The sequence below is a fragment of the Anguilla anguilla genome, chromosome 1 (assembly GCF_013347855.1).
Source record: "Anguilla anguilla isolate fAngAng1 chromosome 1, fAngAng1.pri, whole genome shotgun sequence".
Taxonomy (NCBI): Eukaryota; Metazoa; Chordata; class Actinopteri; order Anguilliformes; family Anguillidae; genus Anguilla; species Anguilla anguilla.
This window is the reverse complement of record NC_049201.1, coordinates 8,725,938-8,745,403: the sequence shown is the minus strand read 5'-3', so window position 1 is coordinate 8,745,403 and position 19,466 is coordinate 8,725,938. Positions and strand designations below refer to the sequence as shown.

At 50.4% G+C, this 19,466-nt stretch overlaps 1 protein-coding gene across 6 annotated transcripts in view; it reads left to right on the top strand.

Annotated features, from left to right (window-relative positions):
- The window catches only part of actn1 (actinin, alpha 1), a 45,866-nt gene extending 26,400 nt beyond the window's left edge, over positions 1-19,466 (top strand). The window contains exons 4-22 of one of the 6 annotated variants that reach the window (XM_035403349.1): positions 1,388-1,474; positions 1,768-1,855; positions 3,300-3,378; positions 3,988-4,069; positions 5,175-5,260; positions 9,703-9,795; positions 10,309-10,539; positions 11,031-11,178; positions 11,510-11,660; positions 12,306-12,414; positions 12,528-12,668; positions 13,032-13,214; positions 13,550-13,684; positions 13,923-14,102; positions 14,502-14,648; positions 16,160-16,240; positions 16,610-16,675; positions 17,588-17,746; positions 18,802-19,466. In XM_035403349.1, coding sequence (XP_035259240.1) covers positions 1,388-1,474; positions 1,768-1,855; positions 3,300-3,378; positions 3,988-4,069; positions 5,175-5,260; positions 9,703-9,795; positions 10,309-10,539; positions 11,031-11,178; positions 11,510-11,660; positions 12,306-12,414; positions 12,528-12,668; positions 13,032-13,214; positions 13,550-13,684; positions 13,923-14,102; positions 14,502-14,648; positions 16,160-16,240; positions 16,610-16,675; positions 17,588-17,746; positions 18,802-18,960 — 2,405 coding nt within the window. In that variant the 3' untranslated portion in view covers positions 18,961-19,466. Of the gene's footprint in view, positions 1-1,387; positions 1,475-1,767; positions 1,856-3,299; positions 3,379-3,987; positions 4,070-5,174; positions 5,261-6,639; positions 6,726-9,702; positions 9,796-10,308; positions 10,540-11,030; positions 11,179-11,509; positions 11,661-12,305; positions 12,415-12,527; positions 12,669-13,031; positions 13,215-13,549; positions 13,685-13,922; positions 14,161-14,501; positions 14,649-16,159; positions 16,241-16,609; positions 16,676-17,587; positions 17,747-18,801 lie in introns of those variants that run through there. The other 5 variants (XM_035403311.1, XM_035403303.1, XM_035403331.1 and 2 more) reach the window with 5 other exon arrangements.

The window sequence follows — 19,466 nt, the reverse complement described above, 5'->3', positions numbered from 1 at the left end:
CAACCACGAAAGACCACGACCATAACCACAAACAGCAGACCGCAAGCAGCCACGACTGGTCGTACAGGAGCTGGTACGCCGCCATGATGAGGTTTAGCCGTCGCTAAAAACACGCTCCCTGTTTACGGGCTCATCAGCTCTGCTTCGGGCCCTGCCCAATTAACCCTGGCCTGAGGGTTTCAATCGATCTGACCTATCTTACGCGCCCTGGGCCCTCCCCCCGTCCCCCCCATCTGCCCCCCTCCGCCCCCCTCCCTCTGTGCGTTAATCCACATGGAGGTCTGAATAATAGGGCCTAAGCCAGGCCTGCATTCCAGACAGATTAGCTGGCTGGAATCCCCTGTTGGACGCGCGGCGCTGCTGTACCATGTGGGGAGAGAGGGGGGGGGCGTGGCCAGCCGGGCGGGCCTGGGGGCGGGGGGTGGGGACGTGGAGAGGCAGGCGGGAGAGAGAGGGGCGTGGAGAGCCAGGGCGGGCCTGGGGGTGGGGGGGGGGGGGTCAGGGCAGGGGGGGAAGCAAACAGGCAAAGATGTTCTCAAGTGGAATTACAGGGATTTGAGTCGTACCTCCAGATTGATCTGTCAGATTCTGCGCTAATCTGATTATCATTTTTTTAACGCTTTTTTTGTTTTTGTTTTGTTTTTTACACATTTCTTTCTTGTTTTTGTTATTTCACAACCAGAATTTAATATATGCTTTTTTTCCTTCCAAAGTCAAAAGCAGATGCTAATGAGATGAATAATCATGCAGATTTAAATAGGAGGACAACGTCTGCATGAAAATTGGCCTGTGGCCCTCTTGAGCTGTTCATATGCTTCCCCTGGTCATGCCTCTTATGCGATTAGTGTACGAAATGAATAATTAATTTCGGAGAAAAAAATACACTGAAACCCTGGTGGGAGGGGCCTGCCGCCATATTGTGAGCAGATGAGGAGAAATTGACCAGTTTGCGTTCTTGTTACTTTGTTTTTCACTTGGCTTTTTGCCCCAAACAGCTCCGCTCTTAGACTGATAGAGCTCTTAGCTTTGCAGTGCGCACCCACCATGTTTAATTAGTTAAGTAATTACAGAATAAAACCCCGCTTGGACAGGAAAGTATAAACATTGTCTGGTCTCAGTCACGTCCCCTCCTCTCTTCCACAGAGGCTGAATTAATGTTCGCTTCTTGAAAAGCCAGATTTCTATTGTAGACCCAGGGCAGGTAATAAATTATTCTATTGGCTGAAGCGGGGGCAAAGGGTTGTGGGAAATATCTGGTGGAGAAAAAACAGCCCAGTGACTTCATTGAATCGATTAAAGCAGGATTGTGCCACTTACTCTGACTTAGGGGAGAGAGAATGTTGGCAGGTTGAACAGGCTGACATTGGGGTTTTTTCCCCCCCCACAGAGATCGTTGATGGTAACGCCAAGATGACTCTCGGAATGATCTGGACCATAATCCTCCGCTTTGCCATACAGGACATCTCTGTGGAAGGTATGAAGAGACTCTCCTCTGTCTCTCTGTTTCTATGGACACCTGCAAACCGCCTGCCTGTCACAGCACTGATACCATATTATTATCCTGCCGTCCCACAAGATAAACACGGAAAACCTCTGGGGCATGAAAATTTCAGGTGGTGGCGCTGAGGTTCACACGCTCACTGTTGTAAATCACACGGAGAGTGTCGAAGCTGCTGACATGTTTTGATTAGCTGTCTCACCATTCCTTCCTGTCTGGGCTTTCCCACTTTTTGACCTTTGACCCTCTTTGTACCCCCCCCCCCCCAGAGACATCAGCCAAAGAGGGCCTGCTATTGTGGTGCCAGAGGAAGACTGCTCCCTACAAGAACGTCAACATCCAGAATTTTCACATCAGGTGAGGAGCGAAGGGAGCGGGAGAATCCGACGCTCGTCTCGGCAGGCTCAGGGGGAGCTAATCGAAACCAGATTAACGGAGCCGGACTCAGACACGGCGAATGGATCAGGCCGGACGGAGACCGAGCTAATTTAGGCCAGATTTTTTTCAGTAGGAAAAGATGAGTCGGCGGTTGGAGAGGTCGAGAGCGTTGGTGGAGAACGTTGGCCTGTGAGGGTGGATGTTTCTGTGACAGGAATGTAGCGTGGCTCAGTGAGTCCGCCTCCTCCCCCCCGGCAGCGAGCCTCTCCGCTCGTACGCGCGCCGGCCCAGCTAGCGGCCGCGCGGCGGTCGGTGCGCTTGAGTCGAGGCGCGGCGCGTTTGAGCGTTACTGTGACGTGCGTACGAGCGGATCCTCGTGCGAAGCCGCTCTCTGACAGCGCGGCAGCGGAGAAAGCGCTCGTTCGGAGGAGGAGGAGGAGGAGGAGGAGGAGGGGGAGGAGGAGGGGGAGGAGGAGGAGGAGGAGGAGGAGGTTATCCTGGGACAGTGGAAACATACCGCACACGCAGGCAGCCGAGCTGGGAGGCAGTCCAGCCTGCAGGCGAGCGCGAGCGCGAGGAGAGCGAGAGCGGGGATGTGACTTGCGTGTGCGTCTGGGAGATAGCTCTGATTTAATTTTTCATTTTTTTTTTTTTACAGGGGGGGAACGGGGTCGGTTGGGAACACTCTCGATCCCTGTGAGAAAACAATGCCCCCCTTATCTCCCCCCCATCCACCGTCTCATGTTCGGCATGTGCGCCCACCGCTCGCCCCCCCCCCTCCCCTCGCTGTTTCGTCTGCGTTCGTTAATGAAACCAGGCTCTCTGTGTCACAGCCCACGGCTGCAGTGTGTCTCTGAGCCCGCGTCCGCTCTGACACTGTAATTCGGTTAAGACCCCAGTCTGCTGGCACATAAACACTGGCGACCTTTGACCCCATTGAGGAAACAGTGGCTCTCAGAAAGAGGGAGGGGTCGGGGGGGTGCATTTCCCTGGCAACTGCGAGACAATTTTATTAGAGGCTTCGTAGAAGGGAGGAGCAAGTTCAGCATTTTTGGAGGAATTTGACAGGATCTTTTATTACAATACTTGAAGATGGGCGTATTTCCTGGGAGGGGAAGTCTGTGTTTGTGCTACAGTGCATTAATGTGCCCTTTTGCCCTCTCTCTCCCTTCTCTTCTTTTCTCTCTCTCTCTACCCCTCCATCCCTCTCTCCCTTCTCCCCTTTTCTCTCTCTGCCCCTCCATCCCTCTCTCCCTTCTCCCCTTTTCTCTTTCTCTCCCTCTCCTTCCTTCTCCCCCCTCTCACTCTCTCTCTCTGGCCCTCCATCCCTCTCTCCCTTCTCCCCTCTTCTCTCTCTCTCCCTGTTCCCCTCTTATCTCTCTCTCTGCCCCTCCATCCCTCCATCCCTCTCTCTCTCTCTCAGCTGGAAGGATGGGTTGGGATTCTGTGCGCTCATTCACAGACATCGTCCAGAGCTCATTGACTATGGGAAGCTGCGGAAGGTGAGGAGGAAGTGGTGCTCTGCCAGGCTGCTATCAGTCCCAGCTGGAGATCTGCAAACACGCTGTCATTCACACACAAACCGCTGTACAAACGCACACACACACACACACACGCATCTACAAACAAACCTGCACACAGATACAAACGCTCGACAGATATGTACACAATCACACACACAGACACACACTCACACACACAGACACACACTCACACAGACACATACACACACTCACACAGACACAGGCATGCACACACACATACGCACACACAGACACACACACACATGCACATATGTGCACACACACACACACACACACACACACTCGTACAAATAGACAAGCACGCATACCCGTGCACGAAAACATTTGGTCAGAGAAATGCATGGGTCACATGCTTTTAATTTCCTAAATGGAAAAAGAGGTCCTGTCCCAAACAAGGCCAGTATGGGGCTCTCCTCTCCCCTTTCATAAGCTGAATCATATCCGTGCCAGTCTGCTGCGCTATGGAATATTCTCATATTTCTCATATACCTGCTGGGGTAAAGGGTGACACACAGCAGACAGTATTACAGCACGTTTTTTTCCCTCTCTCTCTCTCTCTCTCCACAGGATGACCCCATGACCAACCTGAACACGGCCTTTGATGTGGCCGAGAAGTACCTGGACATTCCCAAGATGCTGGACGCCGAGGGTAAGGGAGCGGGAAGGGGGGGCGGGGGGGGGTGGTCTGGTCGGAAATGGAGTCATTGGAACGGTTTCATTTTGTGTGTGAAATGTTTTGTTTTTTTGCTCGTAACCTTCGCTTTACCAGGATGTTTGACTGAGCTCAGAAATCTCTTTTCGAGGGAGCCCAAGCCAAGAGGGACCGCCTGTAAACTATAAACCGAAAAAGGAAACCGTAGCCAAATATGGTGTGAGGACTTTGAGACGTGTGCAGTCTGCAGACACCGTTCTGTCACTCAAACCTAATTTGGGATGGCAAGGCAGAGAGCTGCACATTTCTGTGAGATGTAAAAAGAAGAATTCTGCTCTGGAAGTTGATATAAAGGTTTTTTAAAATGCCCCATATTTGGTTTATGGTTTGCAGGATGGTTTGTGTTATATACTGAGGCTTGCTAATTGAATCAGACTGAAGCAAACCTTGGGTTTTTCTGCTAAATCTCACTTCTCTGCCTTGGATATACATTTTTTCTTGTTTTTTTAAATTCCTGTTTTCCTCAGTATTGTATATCCCAGTCGTTTCAAACTCTGAGTTTAAAAACAGACCTAAAAAAATTTTTTGTCACTTCTTTTCAAAGTCCCTCTGGACCAGATTGAGTGCTAATGTTATTGATATGAAGTGAGGGAGAAACACAGGAAGCACATAGACTGCTGGCCAACACTGCTCTCCCTGGACCTCTCCCTTAGAGTTCAGAATTCTCGCATTAAATATCTGGACTCACTTTATGTGCAGCAGTTACCACAGATGGACTCGGTGCTTGTGTCCCAGCCTTAATGACCTTTCTGTTAACCGGGGGGTTTTCAGTTGCTCGTAGAACGCGACGGCGGGTTCGAATTTCTCGTTTAAACGCAGGGTGAATTCGTTCGTGCCGCGTTAACGCACAGAGCCGGCCTTCGTGAGGTCCGGTGTTCTGGTGTTCCCGACAGGAGCGGAAGGACGGACGGACAAACGGACTCACGAGCGAATAGCTCCCCAGAGGCGTATGAGGTCTTGGCTCTTCCTGTCGTTTGTCCGTTCTGTTTAACATGGCTGCCCCCGCCCCTCCCCCCCCCCCCAAACCCCTCTTTCTCCACAGACATCGTGGGCACTGCCCGCCCGGACGAGAAGGCCATCATGACCTACGTCTCTAGCTTCTACCACGCCTTCTCGGGCGCACAGAAGGTATTCCAGGGTGGACCTCTCCTCCACCGAACCCCCCCCGACCCTCAACCCCCTGCCTCCGGCCCCCCCAGCCCCCCCCACTTCCCTGTGGTCACTGCCCCCCTGTCTCCTAACAGTGCTGTTCTCTCTCTGCAGTGTGCAGCTCCGCCCCCCCAGCGGGGTCACTCTCCTCCTCTCTCCGCATGGTTCACACCGCCAACTGCATGATGGGAAATGAGCTACTCTCAAGGCAGTGGGTGCAAGCAGGTCTCCAGTAGGCCCCCCCTCACCCTCCACCCCCCCCCCCCCCCCCAGTCCCTGGTCTCTGCCCTCATCATATCCTTATGGTTCTCATTACTCAGTATTATGTAGGAGTTTTACTGATGGACAATAATCTGCCATACTTTTGTTAAGGGCTATTTCTGCTGGGTAACAGCCGAGCTGTCAGACTAGCCAGAGAGTTCTTTTTTTCCCAGGAGAGGTAGGGATCTGTGTGGGTGCAGGTCTGCGCCTTCCCACTTCTTTCCGAGTCGCCGCGTGGGCGCGATGCTGGCTTCCAGGCCGTCCTTATTTGAGTGGTTTTACTGCACGTTGGAGCCATAGTTGGATTAGCTTGAGCTCTCTTTTGGCCTGGACACTCTGTCTCATCCTTAGAATGCCAGTGCTCGGTTGAAAGCATGTAGGCTGCTTGGTGCTTGATGGTTAAAGAATACATTTCTGATTAGGTGTGATGTGAGTTGGCGCATTTTGTATATTTTCACAAAAGATGGCCGTTCTTTTTCCATTGTGTTATTTTTCGTTGGGTTCACAGTAGTGGGTGTGTGTGTGTGTAGTTGCTGCATCTCTGTGCTCTTAATTTTTTCCTCTGAGAAGCTCAACATTATTTTTACTCCGTGAGATTAGATACTAAACGATGCGATAGAAGGCTACCTGATTTATTTCTTCATTTGCCCCGGGAGTGTAAATGTCACTGATACGAAGCAGGAAGCTCTGTGTGAGGCCTGTGTGAATGTCAGCAGAAGAGCTTTTCACTTTCCGGTTGCGCTGAAGTATCAACTGAAGGTGAAGCCTGTCGGCTGATGATCGGCAAGAAGGGCACGGAGGCCTCTCAGTGCACAGGATGTGGGCGAAACCCCACTTTCCTGCGGGGATACGGTGTCAAACTGTGTGTTCTAGAACCGGAAGGAGGAGCCACACCCCCCCCCCCCCCCCACCCCATCCTCTCGGGCCCCGCCCGTTTTTTTTTTACCCTGGAGACTTGCTCCCGCCCACTGCCTCCTCCCTGGGACACGTGCCCTCTGCTGGCCTTTTGTCTTTTACGCACTTTTATTCTCCGCATTTTCTCTCTCTCTCTCTCTCTCTTTCTCTCTCCCTTCCCCTCCCTCTCTACCCTGGTGCAGACATCATTAGCACCTTGAGGCCAGACGAGAAGGCCGTCATGACCTATGTGTCTTGTTACTACCACGCGTTCTCAGGCAAACAGAAGGTGAGCTTCCTCTGGCCCCTCCCACCAGACCGTGCCCCCTGCTTCCTCCCCTCCCATTTTTTCCCTTGGGCAATGAGTTACAGTAAGCGCCCTCAAAGCCCGTCAGCCAATCAGTGGGCAGCAGCAGCCCTGCCACACCCGTTGTGACACTCTGAGTCCTTTTGTCGTGGAAGAATGACCTCAGAATGACACATTGGAGTGAAAAACCGCTGCTGCTCAGAGTGCCTTCATCACAGGTTTATTCTAATTAATTTTAGGCTAGAGCTCATTAGCGCATGGAGATATTTTCACTCACTCGCTCTCCAAACGGGCTCTCTGTTGGGCTGTTCTGAGATGACAGTCTTTATTCTCACAGAGGCGACGTCTACCTTATTCCGCGGTGAACGCATATCAGTGAGTGAAGACGGCAGTATCTGTGCTAAAAAAACCCACCCAGTTATGAGTCTTAGGGCTTTAGAGCTTTATTCAGATCCTTCTGGTAATTAAATGATTGACCCCTTGAGGAGCTGGAAGCTGTTGGAGGTTGAAATGCCCTTTATGAGCCTGGTGAGGCTGACGCATAGCAAGGAAAGAAAACTGCCTGTGGACAAGGAGACAGGGGTGCATCTCCAGGTAATGCACCTGTACCAGGATGAGTCTATCACGGCTCTCCCTTCTGGTGTCATGCGGAAGCATAGGCCTGGCCGTATTACAGTTTTACCATCTAGATCCCGTCTGCGACATAGTGCCAGTGTAGCTTCATCACTATGATGTCATAATAAGAATGATATAGTGATTTGTGTGTTCAATAGATTAACCCTTTAAGGTGGAATGTCACAAATATGTGATCACAGTGTTCTTAACATTCTAATGCTGGTCTAACAATCACTACTGGTAATTGGTAATTCAATGCAATGGAGTTGTAGAACACTGACTTATAATAAAAAAAAAATAAAAAAAAACATTCCAAAAAAAACCCTGCTCTTTAAAGGGTTAACTTGAGTCATGTTTCAAGTATTTCAGCTTGAGAGAGGAAAAAAAAGCAAGTATCCACACTCCTACTATGCCTCACCCATAGAGAGTTGCAAACGTAGGAAATTGCTATAAAGCTCTGACCGCAGCTGTAACCCCGGGCTGGTCCTGAGCCAGCTGGACTCTGCGAGCGCAGTCTCGGGTTGAGCAGGGCCTCCTCTTGGCCGCCCGGCGTTGGACAGGCCCGGATGATGAATAGGGAAAATGCTTTTAAAAGAATAGCCGCCGCAGCTTGCCATAAACAAGCCCGGCATATATTTGCTGTGCGCTCATGGAAGTGCGTTTCCTGAGGGTCGGGGGCTGTCCTTATAAGGCAGCTCCCGTCTTCCCCCAAAAGCCCCGAGCCTGTCTGACCGGCTCTGTCCGTCGTAAATATCAGCCGAGCCTCGCCAGGGTCCCCCAACAGACACCAAGCGCTCCATCCCCCTTTCTCCATTAGGAAGGGAATGCGGAACGTCAAACACCTCAGTGTTCCATTCGCTCTTACAGCAGGCATTGTACTATCACTGTCCTGACTTGCCACTGCAGAACATTTTGATGATTATTTATTGTTTCATAATTAAATTATTATGGAAATTATTTGTGGGTGCTGTGGGTCAAGTAGTTTTACTCAAACTGACCTCTAGTGTCTCTTCGAGTGATTAAAAGCGCATCACACATCTTGCATAGATGATGATGAGCTATCTTTGCATGCTGGCTATGGACTAACACTGTCTGAGTTTCTGTTATACATTTCACTTTCTCTGCTTCACTGCTGACTATTCAAAGGTTTTTTTTTTCCTTCAACAAAACAATATGTAACCTTCTTGAGTCTATTGAGTTCAGAATATTTTACTATTATTTCCCCTCCCACTTTACCTTTGTACGAAATCTGAAAGTCTGGATTGTGAGGGAGATGCGACCTTCGTCTTGTCAGACACAATGCTTCATTAACTAGAGTTAAACCAGATTTTTTGAAGGTTTTCGAGAGCCATCTGCGAAACATTTTTTGCATTTTCATCCTTGCATTCATTTTTATTTAATGAACCGTGAGCCGGGGAACGGCTAGAGGGAAAGGTGAGCGCTGCTGATGTGCAGTCTGCGGAGGCAGAGGCTGGATCGTCTTTCAGCCCCCGCCAGGCTAAAAATGAAACGGACTGCGAAATTTAAAAAATAAAACGAAAAAAAAGGAAGGCATCGCCACGGACCTGTCTGCTCCATCCGGCGTGTTATCCTGTGAGCCGAATGTGCCCGTTTCTTCCCTGTCTTCGGGGGCCAAACCGAGAGGCCACTACAGCTCATTACTGTTCTATAAAAAGATGGCTGTTCGGGAAGCAAGGTGCCCCCCCCTAGGTCCGCCCCCCTGGGGAAGAGGTGCGTGGTCGCCGTGTCCTTGACTTCCCTGGCGACTGCTGTGTCTCCTGTTGGGATCCTCTTCATCAAAAAGCAATTAAATGTAACGCTGTTGGCTTCCCATGGCAACCACGTCTTTCATCCCCGCAGTCCTGAAGTCCCTTTTTTTCGCCAGAGTGAGAGTGGTTTTTCCCGCTATCAAAATTCCACCCACCCTCCTGGACGTTTCGCATGGTTTCGCCCACCTCGGATTTTGGAAGTGCTGCACTGTTAAATCTGGGTGAAAACCAAGTGCTTGCATATATGCGCTTCATACACATTTTTTTTTTTAAAAACAACAGTAACAGCACATTATTGCTTCCCCCCTTAAATGAAGTGGGTCCTGGAATGAGTCTGTAGTCCACCAGGCTATGCTAGTATGTGTAATTTGACAGGTCCCTGAAAGGTACTAAATTTCTCATTTATGTCCCATTATTACAAAGTTTAAGAACCAGTGTGTTAGACATGTAGGCCCTCTGGGTTGGTTGTGGTTGAGGCAGTGAGGTTGAGGTTCTGCACCCCCGGCTTGGCGCCGTCACCCCCGGAGACGGTGGGGCTGTTACTCAGAAGCAGTCATCCTGTCTTCCTTCCCCAGGCAGAGACGGCGGCCAATCGGATCTGCAAGGTGTTGGCCGTCAACCAGGAGAATGAGCAGCTGATGGAGGACTACGAGAAACTGGCCAGTGATGTGAGCAAAAACCCTCTCATTTTTACCTTCCGTCTCTCTCCGTCTCTCTCTCTCTCTCTCTCTCCCCCTCTTTCCCCCTCTCCCACCCCTTTCCCTCTCCTGCCCTGAGGGTCTGTTGCTCCTCGAGCGTAGGGATTCCTGACACATTTCACTCGAGCTGACAGGGATGCTCACAGGGGTGCACCGAGGCGCTGAGCGCTGTACCATAAACTAGTCAGAGTTTGTCACAGTCAATCGGCGTCAAGCAAAGCTGCAGTAGTGAGAACTGGGTGACAAGTGTACAATTTTAACATAGGCACACATGCCGGTCAATACTAACGCCTTATCGCTCATTCTCTACCTTCTGGTCCCTCTCCTTTGAATCATTCTTACCTTTGTCCTCTTGTCCAATCCCCTCGCCCCCCCTCTCCTCTTTCTATCGTCCATCTCCGTCTTTCTTCCTCCTCGTTCTTTCCTCCCCCTTTCCCCTCTCCCGCCCTTTTCGCACCACCCCCCCCCCCGCCCCTCCTCCAGCTGCTGGAGTGGATCCGCCGCACCATCCCCTGGCTGGAGAACCGGGTCCCGGAGAACACCATGCAGGCCATGCAGCAGAAGCTGGAGGACTTCCGGGACTACCGGCGCCAGCACAAGCCGCCCAAGGTGCAGGAGAAGTGCCAGCTGGAGATCAACTTCAACACCCTGCAGACCAAGCTGAGGCTCAGCAACCGGCCCGCCTTCATGCCCTCCGAGGGCAAGATGGTCTCGGTACGATGCCCGCCTGCCTCAATCCGCCACTTCCTGTTTCTCCAGCTCAGTTTCACTGCCTAGACTGAAGACAACCCTTTCTGAGTTATTTCTTATGGCCTTTTGAGTTGGGCTGTCAAATTTCAAGTCCTCAAGGTTTTTGTTGTTGTTTATGTTTTCTTTCAATGAGTTGATGATTTAGGCCTTAGAAACAAGGTGTGTCGACTCTTTGGCCAATCGGTGACTTTAATAAAACACTGGCACCGAATACAGACTGAAAAACAAGCAGATACCCTCCTGCCCAGTAGTCATTTCTCGTGTTACAGTACTTAGGTTTTTTGAGCTTGGACTATTCACGCTTTTGCTGTGGCCTGAATTAGCATGTTAGCTCTGATGATCTTCGAGAAGATGTAAAGAGCCGCTGGGGCACCAGTGTGGTGGTCAGGCAGGCTGGGAATGAGTTACTGTCGGTAAGGAACCGGCGTGGTGTGGCTTCTCTCGCTGCTGACCAGGACATCTCCAACGCCTGGGGCTCGCTGGAGGGGGCGGAGAAGGGCTACGAGGAGTGGCTGCTCAACGAGATCCGCAGGCTGGAGAGACTCGACCACCTGGCAGAGAAGTTCCGCCAGAAAGCAGCCATCCACGAGGCCTGGACTGAAGGTACAGGGTGACGCTTTTAGGGGGTTTTTTTGCGTGCGGGATTTGTCTTTGTAATCTTCTATGTAAATGCCTTTTAATTAAGGAAATATAGTATATAACTGAAGTTAAATTAAATTTCTCTCCTTTTTTATGATTTGTTGCCCATGTACCAAAATAAAACTTTATGATGCATTTTTGAGGGCACAATTAATATTTTTGAAGTATTCCTTTGGATGTAATTATTTACAAATGCATAAATGTTTCTATTGTGTTGGCATGAATAAAATTAATGAATTTGGTGCACTCTGACATTATTCGTAATGGCCCTGATCTGCTCTGCCTCCCCCTGCAGGCAAGGAGGAGATGCTGCAGCAGAAGGACTTCGAGTCCGCCTCTTTATCAGAGATCAAGGCCCTGCTGAAGAAGCACGAGGCCTTTGAGAGTGATCTGGCGGCCCATCAGGACCGAGTGGAGCAGATCGCTGCCATCGCACAGGAGCTGAAGTGAGAGACTGGGGGGGATAACAAGTGTGATTACAATGTGCCACAAGCAAGTGTGATTACAATGTGCCACAAGCAAGCATAATTACAATGTGCCACAAGCAAGTGTGATTACAATGTGCCACAAGCAAGTGTGATTACAATGTACCACAAGCAAGCATAATTACAATGTGCCACAAGCAAGTGTGATTACAATGTGCCACAAGCAAGTGTGATTACAATGTGCCACAAGCAAGTGTGATTACAATGTGCCACAAGCAAGCATGATTACAATGTGCCACAAGCAAGTGTGATTACAATGTGCCACAAGCAAGTGTGATTACAATGTACCGCAATCAAGTGTGATTACAATGTACCACAAGCAAGTGTGATTACAATGTACCGCAATCAAGTGTGATTACAATGTACCACAAGCAAGTGTGATTACAATGTACCGCAATCAAGCATGATTACAATGTGCCACAAGCAAGTGTGATTACAATGTACCGCAATCAAGTGCGATTACAATGTACCACAAGCAAGTGCTCCTGCAACTGCACAACTTCATTAAAACATGGACTAGTTCAATTATTACTAGACTGGAGTACAAACCGATTGCCCTTCCATTGTCTCTTATCTCCCTGCTCTTCCTCATCCTCATCCTCGCAGCGAGTTGGACTACTACGACTCGCCCAGCGTGAACGCCCGCTGCCAGCGGATCTGTGACCAATGGGACGCGCTGGGCGCCCTGACCCAGAAGCGGAACGAGGCCTTGCAGGTAAGCAGCCGTGGCGGGGGCCCACCTGTGCGTCCTGCGTCCGCTCAGACTCTCAGCTGAAGCACAGTCACCCACCGCCCTTCACACTCTGCCACTCTCTGTCACACAAACAGAGAACCGAGAAGCTGCTCGAAACCATCGACCAGTTGTACCTCGAGTTCGCCAAGAGGGCGGCGCCATTCAACAACTGGATGGAAGGGGCCATGGAGGATCTGCAGGACACCTTCATTGTCCACACTATTGAGGAGATTCAGGTGAGCAGTGCGGAGTGCAACTCTCAGCTTCGCACTGGATATTTCCTATTTCAGTTTGAGGTGGGGAAATGTGAGGTGGATACTGTGAAATCCCTGCTTATTTTGGGCTAAGCGGATGTGGGCTGCTCTGCTCAGTCATGTTACCAACATGTCTCCAGTACATGTGGATTTTGTTTGGTTGTTACTGCATACTCCACAGACTGATGACTGTATGTGTGTGCATGTGTGTGTGTGTGTGTGTGTCTGTGCGTGTGTGTGTGTGTGTGTGTGTGTGTGTGTGTCTGTGCGTGTGTGTGTGTGTGTGTGTGTGTGTGTGTGTCTGTGCGTGTGTGTGTGTGCGCGCGTGTGCGTTTGTGATTTCAGGGTTTGAGCACAGCCCACGAGCAGTTCAAGGCCACGCTCCCAGAGGCAGACAAAGAGCGGCAGGCCATCTTGGGCATCCACAATGAGATCTCCAAAATTGTGCAGACCTACCACGTCAACATAGCCGGCACCAACCCCTACACCACCATCAACCCCCAGGAGATCAACGCCAAATGGGACAAGGTAACTGCAGGCCAATGTGGCCGTGTGCAGTAAATGCGTGTGTGCATTTGTCTGTGTTCATATGTGTGTGTGTGTGCCCCTGATTCCTGTGTGTGTTTGGCTGTCCACACTGATTTTTTTGGTCTGTGGTAGTCTTTGTGCATGTTTGTGTGTTTGTGTGTCCATGTTCCATGGACTATGTGTGTGTGCAAGTGTGCATATGTGTGTATCCTCTCACGCGTGTGTGTGTGCGTACTTGTGCGGCCACGCATGCAGATGTGCGTGCCTGTGTAAATGGGTATGTGCATACCTGCACTCTGCCCTCACTGGCTCCCCTTGCTGGTCGCCCTGCACAGGTGCGACAGTTGGTGCCGCAGCGGGACCAGGCCCTGATCGAAGAGCACGCCCGGCAGCAGAACAACGAGCGCCTGCGCAAGCAGTTCGCCAACCAGGCCAACGTCATCGGCCCCTGGATCCAGACCAAGATGGAGGTGAGTGCGGTTGGGCCCCACCCGAGGCGAGCCGCTGACCTCAGGAACTCTGTCGGCGCTCTTTCCCCCCCTGGGGCCGTTCAGACGTCCTGTCCCAACCCCATTTACACAAAATCCCAAAGACTCCATGATACATCTCCATGATGACCCTTCACCTCTTTGAGATCTTAGGGATGGCGTCAGCGTTCTTGCATCGGTAGGCGTGTTGATGGAGCCCCCGCCTTAATTCCCCTTGCAGGAGATCGGTCGCATTTCGATTGAGATGCACGGCACCTTGGAGGACCAGCTGACGCACCTGCGTCAGTACGAGAAGAGCATCGTAAACTACAAGCCAAAGATAGACCAGCTGGAGGGAGACCACCAGCTCATTCAGGAAGCCCTCATCTTCGACAACAAGCACACCAACTACACCATGGAGGTAAAGAGAAATGACAGATCAGCCCCAGACTTCCAAAGACAGGTTTCAGCAACCAAAGGTATTTTACTGGAAAATATGGCATTAGGTCCTACAGTAAAAATCCTCAGTAAAGGATTTCAGAAAATGGCTTTGGGAAAGCAGAATGCAAACCTTTTAAACACTCTTTCATCACTCTTACTCCCTCTATTTCCCTCTCTCTTTCTCTTTCTCTCTCCCTCTTTCTCCCTCGCTCCCTGTCTCTCTCTCTCTGTCTTTATCTCTCACTGTTTCTCTCTGTATTTCTCTCTCCCTCTCTCTCTCTCTGTCTCCCCTTCTCTCTCTCTCCCCCTCTCTCTCTCTCCTTCCCTCTCTCTCTCTCTCTCTCTCTCTCTCTCTGTGTCTCTCTCTCTCTCCTCACAGCACATCCGCGTTGGCTGGGAGCAGCTCCTCACCACCATCGCTCGCACCATAAACGAGATTGAGAACCAGATCCTGACCCGGGACGCCAAGGGCATCAGCCAGGAGCAGATGAACGAGTTCCGGGCATCCTTCAACCACTTCGACAGGGTCAGTCTGGGGGAGGGCGAGGAGGAGGAGGAGGATGAGAGAGGGGAATGTAGCAGGAGGAGTAGAAGGAGTAGGGGTTGGTGGGCTTAGATGGCTGAGGAAGCTTTGTGTAGATGGAGTGTGTGCGTGTTTGTGTGTGTGTGTGTGCGTGTGTGTGTGCCATGAGGATATACAGTAGGATAGCCACAGAGATTCTTGCTTGACATATTTATTTAAAATGATGTGCACTGCAGTGACCCCTATCCTGTGTGGCTCATACCACAGGAAGTCTTTCAGTAGATCAGTAGAGCTGTTTGCAGCATTTCGGACTCTTAACCTAATTCCCGAAATTGAGTGTGTTTTCTTCACATTTAGACAGCGTCAGTAAAAAGAGGGGATTGAAGCTAAAGGTGAGGTTATGGGATTGTGGAACAAGGCCAAATGTGTATGGTTTCATTACTATTCATCGCCATGGAGTTTGACTAATAATAACCAGACTAAAGAGGAAACGTGTCTGGCTGGTCTCAGCCTAATGTATGTGAGTGCGTGTGAGTTTGTGTGTGATTTAATATTACTGACCCTTCTTAACGCAGAAATACAACAGGCTCCTAGAAAACAAAATATTTAATTCCAAAAGAAATCTGTACCATTTCAAGCCTGCTGGCTTTCTGTGTAGTTCCAACAACATAATTCACATGGTAGTATTAGAGACAGTCCGCAGATGAGTGTGAACCTCAGTTAAATGGCTGTCGGTTTTCTCACTCAGGGGAGGGCAGAGAGAGCGTTAAAGCTGATTCTCCATATGACTGCAGGGAGCTACAGTGTTGACACATTGAAGGCTCTTATTTTGACAGCAGGGTCCTTCTTATGACACTTCCTGGAACTCTCCAGCCCCCTCACTGATTTCTCTCAGCCTGTCATGGCCAATCAATAACCAGGATCAATTTTAAAAAAATAAATGGCCCAGAGCTTTTTGGTCATGGCCGCAATAAAAAAAAAAAGGTTATTTTGATAGCAGTTGTGTTTTAAGTGTATGTTTTGTTTGCTTTTGAAACGCGATGGCTGAACCCCTCTCTGCTGGGAGGGCGAAGGAGGCTTTGATGTTTAAATTCACGTGTGGAACGTGGGAGGAATTCGGGGTTTTTTTTTTTTCTTTCGATGGCGTCAGTAACTGCTCACCTCGAGGCTTTGTCTGCCTGCCACGCCGCATATTAACTCCCCAGAATGCCCCGGGGCGGCTCGGTCCGCGGTGCCGCCGTACCCGCGGCAGCCACTGGCAAGACCACTAATGGTTGTGCACTGTGTCTTTTGTTTTGTCTCATGTGCATGACCCCCCCCCCCCTTCCCCTTCCCCTTCCCCATCTCCCACCCCCCCCTATTCTGCATGAAACACACCTACCCTCACCTTTTTCACTTCACACCCCCCTTCCTACCCACCCCACCCCACCCCACCCCCCACTGACTCCCCCAACGTGTGCTGCATGCCGTGTGGCCCCCCCCGCGACGCCCCCCCCGCGCACTGGCCCCCCCAGGACCACTCCGGCACACTGGGCGCTGAGGAGTTCAAGGCCTGCCTCATCAGCCTGGGCTTCGATATCGCCAACGACGCGCAGGTACCCGCCGTGGCTCCGCCCCCCGCCCCGCCCCCCTGGGTTAACTCTCTCCTTCTCTTTTTTTTTTTGTTTTGTTGTTCCTTGTTCCCCCCCCCCACCCCTTATTATCATGCTTTTCCATCCCTCTCTTTCTCATCCACTTTGCCTCCCGCCTCATTCATTTCCCCGGTTCTGTGATCTCCTTCTCATCCGCTTACTCTCCATTCAAACCCCCCCCCCCCCCACTCATTTCATGTTCAATCCACTTTTCCTGATCTCATTCTTCCTCTGCGACAAACTACAACCCCCCTCCCCTTATTGCTCAATCCTCCTGTCCACTGCACTGCCCCCCTTCTATCTGTCACTCGCCGACCCCCCCCCCCCCTGTAGAAGAGAACAGGAATGATGGAGGCCGAAGACTTCAGAGCCTGCCTTATCTCCATGGGTTACAACCTGGTAAAGCTGCCACCCTCCTCCCTAGCACGCCTCTGCGTGTCCCCTTCCCTCCAGTCCAGCTCGCTCAATACTTCCGTTCATTTATTTAACATGTTTTTTTTGTTTTCACATCACCCATCCTCCTGCTTGATCGAGCAGGTGAGGTAACATTGCTTTGTGACCTTTCTGAAACGAACCTGTAGCGTACCTGTGTATGATCTTCAGCAGCAGACCGCTCCTCTTCGATTGATCTTCTGCTCCCGTCTGAAAGCAGAGTGGGGCCGATCAGTCAGTCTCAGGACAGGGTTCTGTGTGACTACAGAAAAGACCAGAAATAGGAGAACCAGTGACCTTGCCACCGAACTGAAAATGGCAGCACCTCCAATCCCCGAACCCTGAATATAAATTAAAACTCTTTGCTCGCAGCGTAACGTTTGAGGCTTTCAGGAGCAAAGTGCTTAATAGAACAGCTTGTTATGACTGGATTCCCAGAGGATAATCCCTCTCTTTGAGTTTCTCTTCAGCACTTTGAGAACAAAACTAAAATATTACTGCTGAATCACCAGCCGCTGGGAGGTAAATGGCAACCAGCGAGGACTGGATGTACAGCCTGGATTCTGGGTTGGTAGGCAGATAAATGGACTAAGTAAATAAGAAATTAGGCACCACAGAGAGCTTTTGTGTAATATCGCGCAGACAGCTCTCTTGTACTTATTTGGTTGAGTGCGTAGTAGTGAATATCCTGCTTCTGGGCTTAGCTGAAGCGAAAATGTAACGGTAAAATATTGATCGACCTGATCATATTGTGGCGGTACCTGAGGCTGCACAGTGTATGCTGTAAGGGATACAGATTGCAATGCTGGACGTGCGTGCAGTATGTATGTGCGTGTGACAGTAGCGCAGGGAGGCTGAAGGCCCTTCTCCTGTCCGCAGGGCGAGTCCGAGTTCTCCCGCATCATGAGCATCGTAGATCCCAACCGGCTGGGGGTCATCACCTTCCAGGCCTTCATCGACTTCATGTCCCGCGAGACTGCCGACACGGACACGGCCGACCAGGTCATGGCCTCCTTCAAAGTGCTGGCCGGAGATAAGGTGAGTCTGGTGCACCTGTCCCTGCTAACAGAGTGCTAATTACACTCTGTGCCAACTGTTAGCGGCTTGTGTGAAAGGTTTTGGAGTAATGTTCATCTGCAGCGCTGGGGTTAGTCCTGTCTGGGAGTCTTTTGGGGGGGGTAAGCAACACATTTTGAGTCTAAAAGACAATGATCAACGTTCACAAAGCAGCAACAGTCAACTTTTTTTTTCATCTTTGGCCTGCTGGGTGAATGACAGCAGGCCAAAGAGTTGGAAATTTTGAAAGTGGCCCAACCACAACTGCACAAGCAAGGCAGCTCATTGGCTCCTTAGATCCATTGTTTTTATTGGCGGCTCAGAGCCAGTGGATAGCAGTTATTAGGGCTGGTGAATCACTGTTAATTGGATAGCATTTACACTGGTGAGTAAATTATGCCTCACAAATTCCAGCTAGCTCTGCCAAACACAGAGCTCCAAGACATTTCCACACTGCATGGCCTACCAATTCTTCCTGTTTATTTGATTAATCTTAACAGCCAGGGAAATTACTTTTCGGAAATACGTTTTCTTAATCGAGCGTTGCCCTGCGGGGCTGTGGGCCACACTCAGTGCTGGCACAATCCAGATTTGATTCCAGAATGCAGGGCACGTTCATGCTCTTAAAACAGGGCCTTAACAAGATGAGCCACTCAGATGTTCCCTAATGAGCTTAATCAGTTCACTGCTCATTATGTATAAGGTACAAGGAAGGTTCTAAAAATGATATTTAAAAAAGCATTATTTGCTGCCTTATATTCATTAATCATAGTTTGGTATATGTTTTATGATTTTTGGATACCCCTGTCCAATTGACCAATCCCCCAAGCCCCAACCCTGCTTGGTTGTTGTTGTTGATATGTCGGTCAAGCTTTATGAAAAATGGGCGAAGCTTTATCTCTTACGTTTTCTCTCTCTCTTTCTCTCTCACTCACACACATACACTGTCTCTCTCTCTCTATCTCTCTATCACATTCACTCACTCACTCACACACTCTCTTTCTTTCTCTCTCTCTCTCTCACTCTCTGTTGTCCAGAACTACATCCTAGCGGATGAGCTGCGTAGGGAGTTGCCTCCAGACCAGGCGGAGTACTGCATCGCCCGCATGGCGCCCTACACTGGTCCTGACGCTGTACCTGGCGCCCTTGACTACATGTCCTTCTCCACCGCTCTCTATGGAGAGAGTGACCTCTGAACCCTCCTCCGGGGCCGCCCTGGGACCATCAACTCAGCAATGCCCGGTCCACAGCCATCTTCTCCTCAAATTACCCACAGCTAGCTCCTCCCTGCCCCCTCCACAACCCTGTTCATACAAAAGCTAGCGCCTGCCTGTCCTCCTCCACAGTGTACTCCTCTTCACCCTTCCCACAGCTAGGCCCTTCCAACTGACGATACGCCCCCCCCCCCCCCCCCTTTCCCAAAGGCAGATTCCCCTCCTGCCTCACCACCATAGCCCTGCTCCTACCATGCTGGCACATTTTTTGTACACCCCCAGCCTTTTGCCACCCCGTTCCTCCCCCCATTGCCCGCTGCCCCCCCCCCCCCCCCCCCGCTCCCATTTGTTGTACTTGCTTTTGATGCAATGCAGCACCTCTCCAGGTTTACAAAGGGGAGAGAGAATTGTTTCTTTCTGTTTTTATTTTTTGTTGTTCTTGTTTTTCTTCAAAAAAATAAAAATAAAATTAACATATTTTATTATAC